This window comes from Oncorhynchus kisutch, linkage group LG10, assembly GCF_002021735.2.
Source record: "Oncorhynchus kisutch isolate 150728-3 linkage group LG10, Okis_V2, whole genome shotgun sequence".
NCBI classification, from domain to species: Eukaryota; Metazoa; Chordata; class Actinopteri; order Salmoniformes; family Salmonidae; genus Oncorhynchus; species Oncorhynchus kisutch.
In genome coordinates this window covers 18826439-18846495 of record NC_034183.2, presented here as the reverse complement: position 1 = coordinate 18846495, position 20057 = coordinate 18826439, and the positions used below count along the sequence as shown (strand labels likewise).

Genomic DNA, 20057 nt, shown 5'->3' with positions numbered 1-20057 from the left:
AAATCTTCAAAGAAGCATCTTTCAGAGCGAATAGAAATAAAATAAACACAAGTCACCGGATACCGGACGACTGCAGAGGAGAAGATGGGTGGGGACCTCTTTCGGACAATCGGAGACAATCGGAGCCTGCCACAAAGGCCCAACACTCTTTCCAAGAAGGACTGATTCTGACAAATACACAAAGAACCTAGGCATTTACACGTAAATAGATTCATGATTTCTTACTCCAATCGGGCGGCGGTTCGTGTGCAAAGTATATGATCACTGTGAGAGTAGTTTCTAAATGTACCAAAGTATTATGTCTCTGTCTCTCTGCCCCCCGCCCACCTCTCTCTTTTGTACAAGCAGCCATGTTGTTGTCAGTCTGCTATGGACCTGTTTCTAATGTATTAAGTGTGTATGTCTACCCTGTGTTACCATTTAATTAGCTAGTGAATAAATAATTAAACCAATTTGTGTAGTACTGAATCATAAGTAAGGCTCAGGTTTTTGCAGATGCATGAGGTTACGACTCTTCAGAATGATTTGTTACGAGATTATACGTTGACTGTTTATGGATGTGATAGAGACCTTTTTTAGTTTTTAATTCGGGAGAGGGTAACTCTTTAACCTCTACAGGGTGGGTGTCCCTAAACGGGGAAGGTTGTTACTAATGTGACTAGAATGACGTTGTATACAACAGCCAACTTTCCGGGACATAGACATGTCTTATATGGCCAGAAAGCATCGATTATTGTTAATCTAACTGCAGTGTCCAATTAACAGTAGCGAATACAGTGAAATACCATGCTATTGTTTGAGTAGAGTGCACAACAACAACTTATCACAGCAACAGGTTTGATACATTCATCTCTGAAGGGAAATGATGTACTTACATTCAGTAATCTTGCTCTGATTTGTCATCCTGAGAGTCTCAGAGATAAAATGTAGCATAGTTTTATTTGATACAATCAATGTTTATGTTCAAATGTAGGAACTGGGATCTACAGTTTGACCCCACTGCTGTCTCTGGCTCCACACCCACCTCGCTCGGGCCATCTCTCAGCGATCACTGCCTCATTGTCTGCATCCATAATGGGTCAGCGGTCAAACGACCTCTACTCATCACTGTCAAACGCTCCCTGAAACACTTCAGCGAGCAGGCCTTTCTAATCGACCTGGCCGGGGTATCCTGGAAGGATATTGATCTCATCCCGTCAGTAGAGGATGCCTGGTTATTTTCTTTAAATGCCTTCCTCACCATCTTAAATAAGCATGCCCCATTCAAGAAATTTAGAACCAGGAAAAGATATAGCCCTTGGTTCTAATCAGACCTGACTGCCCTTAACCAACACACAAACATCCTATGGCGTTCTGCATTAGCATCGAACGGGCTGTTCGATGCTAATGCAGAACGTGATATGCAACTTTTCAGGGACGCTAGAAACCAATATACACAGGCAGTTAGAAAAGCCAAGGCTAGCTTTTTCAAGCAGAAATTTGCTTCCTGCAACACAAACGCAAAAAGTTCTAGGACACTGTAAAGTCCATGGAGAATAAGAACACCTACTCACAGCTGCCCACTGCACTGAGGATAGGAAACACTGTCACCACCGATAAATCCACCATTATTGAGAATTTCAATAAGCAATTTTCTACGGCTGGCCATGCTTTCCACCTGGCTACCCCTACCCCGGTCAACAGCACTGCACCCCCCACAGCAACTCGCCCAAGCCTTCCCCATTTCTCCTTCTCCCAAATCCAGTCAGCTGATGTTCTGAAAGAGCTGCAAAATCTGGACCCCTACAAATCAGCTAGGCTAGACAATCTGGACCCTTTCTAAAATTATCTGCCAAATTGTTGCAACCCCTATTACTAGCCTGTTCAACCTCTCTTTCGTGTCGTCTGAGATTCCCAAAGATTGGAAAGCAGCTGCGGTCATCCCCCTCTTCAAAGGGGGGGGGGACACACTCTTGAACCAAACTGCTACAGACCTATATCTATCCTACCCTGCCTTTCAAAAGCCAAGTCAACAAACAGATTACTGACCATTTCGAATCCCACCATACCTTCTCCGCTATGCAATCTGGTTTCAGAGCTGGTCATGGGTGCACCTCAGCCACGCTCAAGGTCCTAAACAATATCTTAACCGCCATCGATAAAAAAACAATACTGTGCAGTCGTATTCATTGACCTGGCCAAGGCTTTCGACTCTGTCAATCACCACATCCTCATCGGCAGACTCGACAGCCTTGGTTTCTCAAATGATTGCCTCGCCTGGTTCACCAACTGCTTCTCTGGTAGAGTTCAGTGTGTCAAATCGGAGGGCCTGTTATCCGGGCCTTTGGCAGTCTATGGGGGGTGCCACAGGGTTCAATTCTTGGACCGACTCTCTTCTCTGTATACATCAATGATGTCGCTCTAACTGCTGGTGAATCTCTGATCCACCTCTACGCAGACGACACCATTCTGTATACTTCTGGCCTTTCTTTGGACACTGTTAACAACCTTCCAGACAAGCTTCAATGCCATACAACTCTCCTTCCGTGGCCTCCAATTGCTCTTAAATACAAGTAAAACTAAATGCATGTTCTTCATATGATCGCTACCTGCCTGCCCGTCCAACATCACTACTCTGGACGGTTCTGACTTAGAATATGTGGACAACTACAAATACCTAGGTGTCTGGTTAGACTGTAAACTCGCATTTCAGACTCACATCAAACATCTCCAATCCAAAGTTAAATCTAGAATTGGGTTCCTATTTTGCAACAGAGCATCCTTCACTCATGCTGCCAAACATACCCTTGTAAAACTGACCATCCTACCGATCCTCGACTTCTGCGATGTCAGTTACAAAATTGCCTCCAATACCCTACTCAATAAACTGGATGCAGTCTATCCCAGTGCCATCCGTTTTGTCACCAAAACCCCATATACTACCCAGCACTGCGACCTGTACACTCTCATTGGCTGGCCCTCGCTTCATACTCTTCGCCAAACCCACTGGCTCCAGGTCATCTACAAGACACTGCTAGGTAAAGTCCCCCCTTATCTCAGCTCGCTGGTCACCATAGCAGCACCTACCTGTAGCACGCGCTCCAGCAGGTATATCTCACTGGTCACCCCCAAAACCAATTCTTTCTTTGGTCGCCTCTCCTTCCAGTTCTCTGCTGCCAATGACTGGAACGAACTACAAAAATCTCAAACTGTAAACACTTATCTCCCTCACTAGCTTTAAGCACCAGCACCAACAGCTCACAGATTACTGCACCTGTGCATAGCCCATCTATAATTTAGCCCAAACAACTACCTCTCCCCCTACTGTATTTATTTATTTTGTACTTTTGCACCCCATTATTTCTATCTCTACTTTGCACATTCTTCCACTGCAAATCTACCATTCCAGTGTTTTACTTGCTATATTGTATTTACTTTGCCACCATGGCCTTTTTTTGCCTTTACCTCCCTTATCTAACCTCATTTTCTCACATTGTATATAGACTTATTTCTCTACTGTATTATTGACTGTATGTTTGTTTTACTCCATGTGTAACTCTGTGTTGTTGTATGTGTCGAACTGCTTTGCTTTATCTTGGCCAGGTCGCAATTGTAAATGAGAACTTGTTCTCAACTTGCCTACCTGGTTAAATAAAGGTTAAATTAAAAAAATCTAGATTTGTGAAAGTTAGTGTATAAGCTAATGATCCATCATGTATGACATTTCTGTAAACTTAAATTTTTATTACCATATCATTTTTGTATGTTCTCAATAGTTATGTACAAATTGGCCAACTCCTGGCAGACTTGATACCAACTATTGTCATGTAATATTGTCATGTTTTTTTATTTTTTATTTCACCTTTATTTAACCAGGTAGGCTAGTTGAGAACAAGTTCTCATTTGCAACTGTGACCTGGCCAAGATAAAGCATAGCAGCGTGAACAGACAACACAGAGTTACACATGGAGTAAACAATTAACAAGTCAATAACACAGTAGAGAAAAAAAAGGGGAGTAATTATTCACTGGATCAGTCTGAAACTTTTCACACACAGGGCTGCCATCTGTTGGCCAAAATCTAAATTACACTTGCATTTCAAAAGTTTTTTTTGTTTGTATTACCTTTTTACCAGGTCTCATGTATTATTTTCTCCTACATTCATTTCCCATTTCTACGAACTTCAAAGTGTTTCTGTTTAAATGATACCAAGAATACTCATATCCTTGCTTCAGGTCCTGAGATACAGGCAGTTAGATTTGGGTATGTAATTTTAGGGTAACAATTTTTTTTTAAACGGTACGATCCTTAAAGAACCGCTCTTGTAGTCCCCCAAAGCCTAATGAGTTAATTGTTACATGATTCAGGTAATCGGGTAATAATTAAACATAGTTGATTTGATAAATAACAGTCATCAGATTAATGAAAGTACAGTCACGACAATAGAGATCCTATTAAATTATTGTAATTCCCAATTCTATGGTTTAATGCCAAAATGTAATTCATCAAACGTCATGGTTTTAGGACACTCCCTTTCCTTTGTGACTGCTGACTCGAGCAGCCCTCCCCTTATGCTGTGGCAGCCTGAGCCTACGAGAAAAATTATTTGGTGAGGAGAGAAGCAAAAGGGATCTGCAGTCTTGGACGCTGTTGGCCTTATGGTTAAATCCAACCTTCAGACGATATTAAATAGCCACTGTTTTGTCAGAGAAAAAGAGAAAACCACATCCACAATGCCAGTTAACGAACTGCCCGGTAATAACCCCGAGAGTGAAAGGTAAGTTGAGATAGTGTTGTAATTGTCAGAAGGACTATGATTACTCATTGGGTCAGTAGCAGAGGCCTAGCTAACTGTAACCTTACTCCGATAGCAACTTGTTTACTGTTTTTACAGTTGATATTATGTAAGTCAGTGGAACAATATTGTGCCGAACTGTCTTTTTATCTCAAAGTTGACTATATTTAGCTCTAATTGAAGTCTGTATAATGTTATTAAAGTTGGTTGCTGTTTATTTCGAACAAATTGTCATTTAGCATTATGCTGACGTTTTTGGCTAACGGGTTAACGTTAGGTAGCTAGTTAGGTTACCAGCTAATGCTAACTAGCCAGCTCGTTCTTTGACTAGCTACTTTGGTTTTGTCAATGCACTGTTTAACGCTAATTGCTCTATTTGCGACGCATTAATAAACCAACTAACGTTAGCCACGGCAACATGTTTTCACAATAATGTTGGGATAATTGGATTAACACCTTATTTCGTCGAATGTTCTGGAAGACGTTTGTCGACGTTAGTAGCTAGAAACGTAGTGACAGTGCGTTTTAAGCAAGAGTCACACAGCCAGTTAGCGAACGTTATAGTTAGCAACTACTAGCCATTGCGGCAAATATATAGCTTGCAACCCTTCAACACTTGTAGCTTCTCACCTGCAGGTATCAATATCATATGTGCACTCGCATATGTTTGGCCAATAAAAACCTGTGACGACTTGACTGGGTCGACAATATACTTTCGACCTAGGTTAGCTAGGTAACATGAGTGACAACTAGTTAACTTACCTATTGGCTCAGTTCCCAGTCAGTACTTGTGCCTAAAAAACAAAATACAGGATGTGCAGTCAAAAAGTTGGTTATTTAGCTAAAAACATCCCAGCTAAGGAACTGCAGTGTACACTAACCCTATCAGAATTGACATCCCTTCTCATCTGTGGGAATTAAAACTAGTATAGACCAATAAAGCCTAGACAACACTAAAGACCTTGCCCTAACACAAGTCGGCTCACCATGGAGTATTTTCCATTTGATTATTCTCAATAGTTGCAAATCGTCATGATTAGCCTCGGCAGTCTGAGTCTCACTAAGTACAACTACTGTTGACAGAATGGACACAGCACTATTTGCGCGTTTTGGTCAGTCTGTGCCCAATGGGTGTGAAATGCTGTTATGGTTTGTTGTATGGGTGGGGCATTGAGCATAATGCTAAATGTCTGTTACTAGAGGAAGAGGGCTCTTGAAACTTAGTCCCCAGCGCCACCATTTAAGTGCTTTGAGTACAGGTTGCAAGGTGTCCATAACTGCCCCAAAATCATTCCCCTTTGGCCAAATATCTATTCTATTTTCTGCCAGGCAGTATTTTTCCACATCAGATTCATTCAACTGGTAAAGGCTGTTACGCAAGTGGTGGACTCATCTCCCACCTGACTAAGCCAGCTGTCAAGTTAAGGCGCTTCATGAATGGTTTGTGTCTGGGGATTTTGAGGAATTTTGTGAATGGCGTAGAATAGCAGTGCAGTTGAATCTGTGGGAACAATTTACAGGTGGATTGTGAACGGCCAGGGATTTTACATAAGGATGCTAGTTTTAGTTTTATTTTATTTGCAATTATCTGGTCAGGTTGTTTCCAAAGGAACCTTGTTCACTAGAACCACAAGTGATTCCAGTCAATATACCGTAGTAATGAGTGATGAGCCTATGACGTCGCTCATACTTAATATCACTGTTACTCTGATTTTGAGCTCTAAGGTTGACAATGGTTCTTACTTTGCTTTCACATGTCTGCTGTGGCGTTTGCATATGAGAGTCTGAACAGTAACACCACCGCTAATGGGTTATGGGTTTTGTTCCTGCTTGGAGAATAGACCTACTCTCAGTTCTGCTAGCGCAACCCCAACAGAAAAGCTTATTATGGACAAGATCACACTGTTGTGGCTTAGGCAAAATGGCTGATCAGTGCAGTCGGTAATCTGGCACAATGTCTCAGTGATGTAAGAGGTTGGCCTTTTTGTCGCAAGTGCAGACTTGAATTAGGTTATGAACTCCACCTTTTTTTGCCACCCTAATTTTTAGCCTGGGTAGCTGAAATTGTTCTCAGTATTTTTCCATTAACGTTGTTTCCCGAAATGATGCCGACAGTGGCACTCGTCTCTTCCCCCATAGGCTACTCCCACTGTGACAGTTCACTCTGCTTAATCAGTGATATGTCAACAGGGAATCAGTCACCATGGCAGCCATCTCTGACAACCAAGCTGAGTGAAGGCAGTCATTTTGTTTATTGAATCAGCACCAGGGACTGAAATTAACATTTTGGTCCACTAGGCACTGTGGCAGGTAGATTTTTTTTATATACCTGCTGTAATTCTTTGCTATATTTACCCCGAAAACCACATACGGATGAGCATGCTTTGAAATGTTTCTAAAACAATGCATCTATTAATGGTAAGAAGTGATGTGGTACAGTGCCTTCTGAAAGTATTCACACACCTTGACTTTCCAAATGTTGTTCCAGACTGAATTTTGAGTTGATTAAATAGTTGTCACTGGCCTACACACAATACCCCATAATGTCAAAGTGGAATTATCTTTTTAGAAATGTATACTGAAGAAAAATATAAATGCAACATGTAAAGTGTTAGTCCCATGTTTCATGAGCTGAAATAAAAGATCCCAGAAATGTTCCATAAGCACAAAAAGCTTATTTCTCTCAATTTGTGCACAAATTTGTTTACATCCGTTAGTGAGCATTTCTCTTTTGCAAAGATAATCTTCTATACACCTGACAGGTGTGGCATATCAAGAAGCTGATTAAACATTATTATCATTACACAGGTGCACCTTGTGCTTGAGACAAAAGGCTGTCACACAACACAATACCACAGATGTCAAGTTTTGAGGGAGCGTGCAATTACCATGCAGTGCAGGAATGTCCACCAGAGTTGTTGCCAGATAATTGAATGTTAATTTCTCTACCGTAAGCCTTCACCAATTTTTGAGAATTTGGCAGTACGTCCAATCAGCCTCACAACCGCAGACCACGTGCAACCAGGCCAGCCCAGGACCGCCACATCTGGCTTCTTCACCTACAGGATCTTCTAGGACCAGACACATGGACAGCTGATGAAACTGTGGGTTTGCACAACTGAAGAATTTCTGCACAAACTGTCAGAAACCGTCTCGGGAAGCTCATCTGCATGCTATATGAACTTAGTGAAATCTTTGAAATTGTTGTGTTTTTTATATTTTCATTATAAAATTAAAATCTGAAATGTCTTGAGTGAATAAGTATAAGTAAGTAACTCCTTTTATGTTAAGACTAAATAAATACAGGAGTAATGTGCTTAACCCCCCCAGAGTTGATTGACACACCGGTTAATTTAGTTTTTGACCCTCTTTGCCATTTTATGAATGTGTTATTCAATGCGTTTCTATGGGCTTTAGTAGTAAATGCGAATATCAATATTTTATCAATTAAAAAATATATATTTATCTGATACCTAAAGGGGTCCTAAAGTCAAATACCTAAATGATCCATTGTATGACCATTTTTAAAACAATTGCATATGTCAGCTTAGCACCCCCATCCCCCAAAGACATGAAATATCCCTTTGAGCATGGTGAAGTTATTAATTACACCCAGTCACTACTAAGATACTGGTGTCCTTCCTAACTCAATTTCTGGAGAGAAAGGAAACCGTTCAGGGATTTCACCATGAGGCCAATAGTGACTTTAGAACACTGAGTTTAATTGCTGTGATAGAACTGAGGATCAACAACATTGTACTTACTACACAATACTAAGCTAAATGACAGCTGGGGGAGGGGCCTGTACAGGAAAAAAAAATATCCCATAACATCCAGTTAACATCCGGTTTGCAATAAGGCACTAAACTGCATCAAATTAACTTTGTCCTGAATTTTGGCTGCATCATGTTATGGGTATGCTTGTTATCGGCAAAGACTAGGGAGTTTTTTTGGGGATAAAAATAAACTGAATAGAGCACAGGGAAAATCCTAGAGGAAAACCGGGTTGTCTCCTTTCCAACACACTGGGAGACATTCATCTTTCAGCAGGACAATAACCTAAAATAAAAGGCCAATATACACCAGAGTTGCTTACTATGATGACAATTGAATGTTCCTGAGTGGCCTCGTTACAGGTTTGACTTAAGTCATATTGAAAATCTATGGCAATTGCTGTCTAACAATGATCAACAACCAACTTGACAGAGATGGAAGAATTTGCAAAGAATGTACAACAATGCTGTTTTCACTTTCCTTAATATAAATTCAAAGGGGGATACCTAGTCAGTTGTACAACTGAAAGCATTCAACTGAAATGTCTTGCACGTTTAACCCAACTAAACTCTGCGTTTATTTTTCAGCAGACTTAACATGAATATTATGTTCATACAAATATTTACAACTGAGACCTAAACTGAGCAGGGTCCACAGACATGTGACTAACAGAAATTGAATAGTGTGTCCCTGAACAAAGGGGGGTCAAAATCAAAAGTAACGGTCAGTATCTGGTGTGGCCACCAGCTGCATTAACTTCTCTGGGATATGTGGGACGCTAGCGTCCCACCTAACCAACAGCCAGTGAAATTGCAGGGCGCCAAATTCTAAACAACAAATCTCATAATTAAAATTCCTCAAACACACAAGTATTATACACCATTTTAAAGAAACTTCTCGTTAATCCAGCCACAGTGTCTGATTTCAAAGAGGCTTTATGGCGAAAGCACACCTTGCGTTTATGTTAGGTCAGCTCCAAGTCACAGAAAAACATACAGCCATTTTCCAAAGAATGAGAGGTGTCACAACTCAGAAATAGCGTTATAAATATTCACTTACCCTTGATCTTCATCGGAATGCACTCCCAAGAATCCCAGTTCCACAATAAATGTTTGTTTTTTTCGATTAAGTCCATTTATGTCCAAATACCTCCTTTTTGTTTGCGTGTTTAGCCCAGTAATCCAAATGCACAGTGCACGAGCAATTAGTTCAGACAAAGTCAAAAAAGTTATATTACAGTTCGTAGAAACATGTCAGACGATATATAGAATCAATATTTTTAGGATGTTTTTAACACAAATCTTCAATAATGTTTAAACCGGACAATTCCTTTGTCTTTAGAAATGAAAAGGAACGCAGCTAGCTCTCACGGCCGCGCGCCTGACTGAACTCTGCCAGACCTCTGACTCAAACAGGTCTTATTCTCTCCTCCTTCACAATAGAAACCTGAAACAATGTTCTATAGACTGTTGACATCTTCTGGAAGCCTTAGGAAGTGCAATATGACCCCATAGACACTGTATTTTGGATAGGCAAAGACTTAAACCAACAAACCTCAGATTTCCCACTTCCTGGTTGGATTTTTTCTCTCCGTTTTTTGCCTGCCATATGAGTTCTGTTATACTCACAGACATCATTCAAACAGTTTTAGAAACTTCAGAGGGTTAGGGTTACTAAATATATGCATATTCTAGCTTTTGGGCCTGAGTAGCAGGCAGTTTACTCTGGGCACCTTATTCATCCAAGCTACTCAATACTGCCCCCGTTCCCAAAGCAGTTAAGTACTGCAGTTAATCTCCTCATGGACTGCACCAGATTCTCATGGACTGCCAGTTCTTAATGTGAGATGTTACCCCACTCTTCCACCAAGGCACCTGCAAGAACCCAGACATTTCTGTCCCACAGGTATGTTTCGATGTACCTATCCTGTGCAGATGTGGTCTGCCACTGCGAGGACGATCAGCTGTCCGTCCTGTCTCCATGTAGCACTGTCTTAGGCGTCTCACAGTACGGACATGGCAATTTATTGCCCTGGCCACATCTGCAGTCCTCATGCCTCCTTGCAGTATGCCTAAGGCACGTTCACGCAGATGTGCAGAGACCCTGGGCATCTTTCTTTTGGTGTTTTTCAGAGTCAGAAGAAAGGCCTCTTTAGTGTCCTAAGTTTTCATAACTGTGACCTTAATTGCCTACAGTCTAAGCTGTTAGTGTCTTAACGACCGTTCCACAGGTGCATGTTCATTAATTGTTAATGGTTCATTGAACAAGCATGGGGAAACGGTGTTTAAACCCTTTACAATGAAAATCTGTGAAGTTATTTGGATTTTTACAAATTATCTTTGAAAGACCAGGTCCTGATAAAGGGACATTTTCTTTTTTTGCTGGCTTTAGAAAGGTGTGGGGGCTGCCTTAATCAACATCCACGTCATCGGTGCCTGGGAACAGTGGGTTAACTGCCTTGCTCGGAGGCAGAACAACAGATTTTTACCTTGTCATCTCAAGGATTTGATCCAGCAACCATTTGGTTACTGACCCAACGCTCCACTACCGTTATATAATTACACTACACAATTCGTTCGTGTTTCTTACTAGCCTTTTGCAGATGTTTCTTAGCGAGTTGAGCCTAAGTTGTTAGCTGCTAATGCTAATCAATAGTTAGCCGGCTGAATAGCTAGCTAATAAATGTACTGAGTCAGCGCAAACGTAACTAGCTATACAGCCTGATAATACCAGTGATGGTGTAGACCTAAATCAGCATGTGCAACCGTATCTTCTAAATCAAAGAGGAATACACGAAGCATGAGTATGTTAGCTACATGAAGCAGCTAAGAGAACATTCAATGTAGCCAAAGATGATAGATTCCTATTGTCAACACTTTGGTTCTTACCCTGTCACGATAACTCCTCCCTGGTATTTTCTTTTGTTGTCATGACAAACACTGTATTCAAAGTGCCCGCTATAATATTCTAACTATAGAATTAGAATAATCATTCTATTTCCATGATTCCAACACTTACCAAAGTGATTTGCTCCAAATCGCAATTGCAACATTTGGTTAAGAATAAGGCCTAGATTGTTTGCCCAAATCATGCAGCCCTACATGGCAGTGTGGAAATTATTTCAAATGAGCACAAGAAATGGATAAATGCGAAACTATGTATGGTTTTATACGGTTCAATTCAATCAAAATGGAGAAAGACCCATTGAAATCACTTAGAATGTATGTGTTGCCACCCTAGGGTCATGCACCACTTAAAGTAAATTTAGAACTTTCATTATTAAAATACCGCCATATTGTCCAATTTCTTTTAAACACAGTGATATTATATTTTGGCCATATCGCCCAGCCCTAGACTTGGGTGTGAATACGATATTTCTTTATTTCATTGTCAATAAATTTGGAAACATTTATAAAAACAAGTTTTCACTCTGTCATTATGGGGTATTGTGTAGATGGGTGAGGAAAAATTAGTTTAATCCATTTTGAATTCAGGCTGTCACACAGCAAAGTGCGGAATAAGTCAAGGGCTATGAATATATTCTGAAGGTGCAATATATTGCTCAATGTAAAAGTTGTATGACTCCTTTAGTAATAATGGCTCTGTTCTTCTGTGTTCTCCAACACCTCCAGTCAGAGGCGGTGTTCCCGCTGTTGCAGTAACCCCTGTCCGGGGCCTCTGTGGTGTTCCTGATGCCCCTCGCCCACCCCTGAAGATCCCAGGTGGGCGAGGAAATGACCAGCGGGATCGCAGTCTTTCAGCTAAGCTATTCTACTCTGTGAGTCCACTCTCCTTTACATCCTCTGGCATTAGGATACGTACCTGTGTCAAACCTCTCTTCGTACCCACTAATTTCTAAAAAAAGAAATCTTGCAGGATGCTCGGTTGCTGGTTCTTGAGGAGCCTCCACCCATCAACGGCAGAGTGCGTTTCCTGCTCTTTGAGCCCCGTCGCTCAGTGGGCAAGCACTGTGTCTGGAGGGGGGCGCTGAAAGGGAGGAACATCTACATCGAGATCCCCCCTGGAGCTCTGCCTGAGGGCAGCAAAGACAGGTCCGTGATCCAATGCAAATGCAACCTCTTTTGTCGACCAGTTTCCTACATTCTCCTTTTCAGCTCATTTATCACCTGATTTTACTTAAAGGAAAATCCACCCAAAACAACTCATTCCTTTAGTTAATTAACACTAATATGTGAGAACAATATTTTGTGAACAAAGGTTTCATTTTGGCGGTATAATAAGGTTGGTAGCAACGTGGTAAATTATTGTGGGAATCTGTTGCAGCTCAAGTCGACAACAAAATCCACAATGCAATGCTTTCTTTAGGGGCTGGCTAAGTTGCTAGCTAAAAAATGTAGCTACACACAATAATCGTAAAGATAATATCAGCATGTAAAGTAGCTAGTTAGTGCCGTTTGATTGGGCAATTTAGGAGTCAACAAACTCACCATGTTCAATCTGCAAATCGATGTGTCTCAGTAGAGTCCAACATTCACAACTACAGATATACTTTTGAGGAGATGGAGAAACGTTGCCCATGCTACGTCAATGTGCCGTGTGGTGCATGCTGGGCAATTCTGGGACAAAGAGCGCTCTCCTTCAAGGAGTGAATGGGAGTCTTGGCCGCCATCTAAAAATTCCCAACATTGGCACAAATTTTGTCAACAAGATGTACAACATTACAAATCTTTTCAGAGATGTAAGATAACTATCTGTAACGTCGTATAGCTTTGGAATCGAGACATTACGTACTTTCGCGGGAAATAGGCACGTTTCTTGACATATACCCTCACTTTGAGAAGGGATTGTGTGACGATTAGCTTAGCAACTTTGTGATCCAGCATGACAACGTGAACGCGATTGGTAACCGCACCCATGCAATGCACCCTTGACTAAAGAGGCAGACATATAGGAAAATTAGCTAGACCCTCTATTAAATTACAGTTTTCTCGAGGATGGAATATCGCAAAAAAATATGACCAATAGCTCATTCAAGAAGGCATCCTCTCGCGTTACGACATCGGCCAGTATTGAAATCTGTTGTATGATAGACATTTTCGCAATCTAAAAGTCGTTTCCTGTTAACTTTCATTGTAATGAGAGCAACTTTATCTCAGTACTACATAATACCGGCCGGATTTCTGTCTGCTTGAACACCAATAACTCAGATACACATGAAATGACCCTGAGAATCTATAGAACATCTATGAGATGCACAAAAACAATATAACGTTCAAAACAGGTGACCCTTTAATAAAAGGCACATCTCGATAGGTGGTCCAGGTATCCTCGTGAAATAGTGGGCATTTACTATTTTCTGTATTGTTCCTCAAGCAAGCGGAGGCCAATCCCCATTAGTCCACCTTGAATGCCCTACTCTTTCTGCAGTTGTCTAAAACCTTATTTTGTTCTAAATGTATTTTTTTACCCTTTAGTATGTGTATTTTACTGTATTTAGTTATACTTGCTTTCCAGGTTTCCTATTGCTTTACAATAGGAAACCTTTTTTAAATATGTTTTATATCGCTGGATGATGTCTTTGTCTTTAAACCCGTTTTACATGGTTGTTTCTTGCTAGATGGACTCTGTTTCTATTGCACTGCCTTAATAGCTCACTGATTTACTTCCCTTCTCCAGTTTCGCTCTCCTGCTGGAGTTTGCGGAAGAGAAGCTGCAAGTTGACCATGTCTTCATCTGCTTCCATAAGAACCGAGACGACAGAGGTAAAGTTCCTGTGTGTCCAGTCGACCCTTCTTTTTATACTTTTTTTTGTTTGAGTCTTCTCACACTACCTTCTCTCTTGCTCCAGCATCTCTGCTGCGTACCTTCAGCTTCCTGGGCTTTGAGATTGTGAGACCAGGTCATCCCCTCGTCCCTACCCGTCCCGACGCTTTCTTCATGGCTTACAGCATCGAACGAGACTCCTCTGACGACGAATAACTGATCACACACAAGTTTGCTTTTATGTACCCTTCCCCATCCCACTCTATCACTTAGGGAAAATGCATATTATCAAAACTCAGTGAGGTTTAGGTTTCCTGTGAAATTGTTTTTGTTTATTACCTTTGATGTGCTGTATTACAATGACATTTGCACTAGTGTGTAATGTTAAACCAGGAATGGACACATCTGGAAAATGTTTCCTCACCACTGTAATAATTTCCATGTGTAGTGCTCATTTCCCCCTCCCCCATCCACCACAATGATAATCTCTAGGATGTAATATATATGGTAATTTCCATGCTGCATACTCATGTAACTAGTTTTTTTTTCTGGCTACTTCAAGTTGATTTTCATGTTTAGTTTAAAAAAAAAAAGTGTGCATGAATTATTTTGTTTTAGTTTTGATTCACTTGACTGAAATCTGCATGTAACAAGTGCGCGAATAAAAGTGCTCACCTTAACAAGTGGATTTTGATTTCTAGTTATCTTGTATGGATTGGATACAGCGCAGTGAAATATGTAAAGAATTGTACAAGAAGTAAAATGTTGGCCTATGTAGACCAGAGGGTTATACCAGTTTTAAAAGCATCTTTTAAAATCAGTCTGTCGGTGTTGAATTTCACCTAGTGCACTGTAAGTTGATGTTTTAAAATCATTACTGTGTGCTAATGGGGCTCCTTGGATCCATGAAAGGTTAAGTGCATATACACTGAGTATAGAAAACATTAGCAACACCTTTCAATTTTTTTTCTTTAACCTTTAAGTAGGCAAGTCAGTTAAAAACAATCTTAGTTACAATGACGGCCTACACTTTCCATGACATAGACTGACAAGGTGAATCCATGTAAAATCTTTGACCCCTTATTGATGTCAATTGTTAAATTCACTTCAATCAGTGTCGATGAAGGGGTGGGGACGGGTTAAAGAAGGATTTGTGTTTCAAGGACTGCAACTTTGCAGTGTTTTTCAAGTTCAACATTTTCCTGTGTGTCAAGAATGATCCACCACCCAAAGGACATCCAGCCAACTTGACAACTATGGGAAGTATTGGAGTCCGCATGGGCCAGCATGCCTGTGGAACGCTTTTGACACATTGTAGAGTCCATGCCCTGACAAATTGAGGCTGTTGAGGTCAAAGGGTGTTACTACCAGCAAAAATATTGTAATCAGATTACAGATACTTGTGAAAAACTAGATGATTACTTCGAGGATTACTTTTAAATTCAGAAATTATTTTTGAAAAAAATATGACACTTCTCTGTTTTCTCAATGACATTCATATCAACATTTTAAAAAGGCGCATATTTAATTTTGTTCCACCTTGAGCGAGTCTGACAAATCAGAGACCACTACAGTATGATGACACCAAATGTGTTTGATGGATCGCGGGAAAAGAGCAGGAATAGGCTTTTGTAGGCTACAGTCCAAACTATGTCTTCCAATAGTGCGAATGCTGTCTGCATCCAAAGATTATTCAACTTGAATTAACGCTTGGAGGTAAGGATGACAGCAGTGGTGTAGTCTACGGCGATACGGATATCACTTATTATTGATGTTAATCACACTGCTGCGCTCTCATTTGCTATTTGCGCCTTACGGATTGTGGTTGTTGTGGATTGCTGTTCACAAATCTAAATGTGTATTTGATCCCAATAATAGTTGAATTCAAGAAGTTTAAACTGCCTATCAATCATTGTAGCAACCACAGTATGGCCATTTAAGTTTACCAAAAGTGTGCTAGTTTGAGCATGTGTCCATTAGACCTATGGATACATTTTTTATCAGCATGAATTAGATTGAGCAATAAAAGCCACACTTTTATTCCATAGGCTGGGATCCGCACTATGCAAGAGCGCATTTTTCAATGGCTGTCCACTGGTTTCAAAAACATACATCCCTTTTTGGACTTATAAATTCTATATATTAAGGTACAGATATAATTTAAGCATATTATTAGATGTAGTAGAAAGCGATGAGTTAGAAGAGCCTACACAACCAACCCATAATGTAAAATCAAAAGTCGCATCAAAGGCTTCTCTATTGTACAGTCTTACAAAACAGCCCTTTCTAACCCATGGATGTTTGCTGTTGTCTTTGAATTCTGTTGGGTTGCTGAACACCTGTTGGCAGTTCAGAGGAAGTGTGTGTCACTGGGGTTTGAACGTGTGAGTTAGTGGTTACCAAACTTGCCATAACGGTGCAGATCATGTCTTGTGGCTTGAGGTAGATCATAGAAATACCACTTTTTTGTAATTATCTCCTATTTTTGATTGTGGCTGTTTGCATTTGGTGCAGCTGTGTTTGCATTTTGCTTGATTTTTGCACTGTGCACATGACTCAAGTATGAATACTGCGCAGGCTATATATTATGAGTTTAACCTACATATTATGAGTATATCATCTTCCCAGGAAACGTTGGGGTATTCAGGCTGTAGTACAGTGAACCTGCTATCTGCATGGGCTGGTAGTTTTCACAGAAGAGGAAATCTTTGAGCTGAAATGCACCAACTTCTTCACTGGATTCTCTCATCAGGAGAACCCCAGCCTCCAGGTGCTGTGCCATATTTCTCAGGAACAGTAGGTGGCGGTGCTGAATGCCTTGAGAAATATTCCCCTGATTGTAGAACTGCTGAAGAAATAGTGAAGCTGTTTGTCAGGTGTATCGAAGTTCAGTTGAGATATGGGCTGCAAGTGGGGAGGGCTCTTCTGGACTGTTCTTTCGTCATCTCTCTCTACATGGGCCTGAGTGTCTGTGATGGGGGCCGGGCTTGTAGAGAGTGTTGTCATAGTTTTGGTAATGGCAGAGTAGCAGGCACTGGGGAGATAGGACACAGATAGACCCCTGGTAGGGATAGGGTGCGAGCCAGCCTCTTCTTGGGCGCTGGTGGTGGGGTAGTGCTCTTTAAGAAAAATCTCTCTTGATGACAGTAAGAGGGTTCTGAGAGTTTTATTTATTTATTTTTATTTCACCTTTATTTAACCAGGTAGGCTAGTTGAGAACAAGTTCTCATTTGCAACTGCGACCTGGCCAAGATAAAGCATAGCAGTGTGAACAGACAACAACACAGAGTTACACATGGAGTAAACAATAAACAAGTCAATAACATAGTAGAAAAAAATAATATGTATACATTGTGTGCAAAATGCATGAGGAGGTAGGCAATAAATAGGCCATAGGAGTGAATAATTAACACTGGAGTGATAAATGATCAGATGAACATGTGCAGGTAGAGATACTGGTGTGCAAAAGAGCAGAAAAGTAAATAAAATAAAAAACAGTATGGGGATGAGGTAGGTAAATTGGATGGGCTATATACCGATGGACTATGTACAGCTGCAGCGATCGGTTAGCTGCTCAGATAGCAGATGTTTAAAGTTGGTGAGGGAGATAAAAGAAGTCTCCAACTTCAGAGATTTTTGCAATTCGTTCCAGTCGCAGGCAGCAGAGAACTTGAAGGAAAGGCGGCCAAATTAGGTTTTGGCTTTAGGGATGATCAGTGAGATACACCTGCTGGAGCGCGTGCTACGGGTGGGTGTTGCCATCGTGACCAGTGAACTGAGATAAGGCGGAGCTTTACCTAGCATAGACTTGTAGATGACCTGGAGCCAGTGGGTCTGGCGACGAACATGTAGCGAGAGCATACAGGTCGCAGTGGTGGGTGGTATAAGGTGCTTTAGTAACAAAACGGATGGCACTGTGATAAACTGCATCCAGTTTGCTGAGTAGAGTATTGGAAGCTATTTTGTAGATGACATCGCCAAAGTCGAGGATCGGTAGGATAGTCAGTTTTACTAGGGTAAGTTTTGCGGCGTGAGTGAAGGAGGCTTTGTTGCGAAATAGAAAGCCGACTCTAGATTTGATTTTGGATTGGCGATGTTTGATATGAGTCTGGAAGGAGAGTTTGCAGTCTAGTCAGACACCTAGGTACTTATAGATGTCCACATATTCTAGGTCGGAACCATCCAGGGTGATGATGCTAGTCGGGCGTGCGGGTGCAGGCAGCGAACGGTTGAAAGCATGCATTTGGTTTTACTAGCGTTTAAGAGCAGTTGGAGGCCACGGAAGGATTATTGTATGGCATTGAAGCTCGTTTGGAGGTTAGATAGCACAGTGTCCAAGGAAGGGCCAGAAGTATACAGAATGGTGTCATCTGCGTAGAGGTGGATCAGGGAATCGCCCGCAGCAAGAGCAACATCATTGATATATACAGAGAAAAGAGTCGGCCCGAGAATTGAACCCTGTGGTACCCCCATAGAGACTGCCAGAGGACCGGACAACATGCCCTCCGATTTGACACACTGAACTCTGTCTGCAAAGTAGTTGGTGAACCAGGCAAGGCAGTCATTAGAAAAACCGAGGCTACTGAGTCTGCCGATAAGAATATGGTGATTGACAGAGTCGAAAGCCTTGGCCAGGTCGATGAGGACTGCTGCACAGTACTGTCTTTTATCGATGGCGGTTATGATATCGTTTAGTACCTTGAGTGTGGCTGAGGTGCACCCGTGACCGGGTCGGAAACCGGATTGCACAGCGGAGAAGGTACGGTGGGATTCGAGATGGTCAGTGATCTGTTTGTTGACTTGGCTTTCGAAGACCTTAGATAGGCAGGGCAGGATGGATATAGGTCTGTAACAGTTTGGGTCCAGGGTGTTTCCCCCTTTGAAGAGGGGGATGACCGCGGCAGCTTTCCAATCCTTGTGGATCTCAGATGATACGAAGGAGAGGTTGAACAGGCTGGTAATAGAGTTAGCGGTAAGTACAGAACATGTCATCGTCAGAACAGAAACTTTCCAGAGAAATCATTGCCTAGTTTCACACTTTGACTCTCTATGATTATTGAGAACTTCTTCAGAATAAGGAAGAGAAAATACAGAAGAACTAGGCCTTAAGCAATAAGGCCTAGTAGATGTGGTATATGGCCATTATAGTGCCTGAATACAACCATTAGCCGTGGGATATTGGATATTGATTCACTCTCTCTCTCTCTCTCTCTCTCTCTCTCTACAAGTAGTGTCTGTGTAATGGCATAGCAGTACTTATGCAGTAACCTCAACTACAAAATAAGGATGAACATCAAAAAGAAACTCCCAACTTCACACACTCTTTTTTTTCTCTCACTCCCCTTTTTATTTAGATCCATCACACACTTGGTCTCTGCCTCCATTGTACTTTGCCTTCTTCTTCTTCAATGTGCTTGCCCCCAATTACTTTGGGATGCATCTGTTTTGACAAGCACTTGTGAATTCATGTTGTACACTGTACTCCCGTAAAGATTATTACTGTCTTTGTTTTATAAACAATTTAGCATAACAAAGTGTCTGATCTGTGTTGTTTTGTCAACTCTACAACTGTCTTATTTTATTTACCCTGATGTTCATTGTGCGTAATGTTTATGATTGAGTGAATCCCTGCTTAGGTCTATGGTAGAGGATCATACACACAGTCAGCCATTTCCATTTGTCATTGTGGTCACTCTAATTGATGTTCCTAGTAATGATGCAACATTTTGTGGGTGCTATAGATCTATTCATATTTCAGTACAGTCCATCTAGGGTTGCAGAGTGT

General features: G+C 41.3%; 1 protein-coding gene across 1 annotated transcript; it reads left to right on the top strand.

The window, feature by feature from the left end:
* The first annotated feature begins 4538 nt into the window (after nucleotides 1-4538).
* Nucleotides 4539-14960, top strand: LOC109897855 (ornithine decarboxylase antizyme 1-like). The gene is given in 6 exon segments (XM_020492468.2): nucleotides 4539-4756; nucleotides 12181-12238; nucleotides 12240-12326; nucleotides 12425-12600; nucleotides 14186-14271; nucleotides 14358-14960. Coding segments are annotated over 6 exon segments (657 nt in total). The 5' UTR covers nucleotides 4539-4637; the 3' UTR covers nucleotides 14489-14960.
* Nucleotides 14961-20057: the final 5097 nt, after the last annotated feature.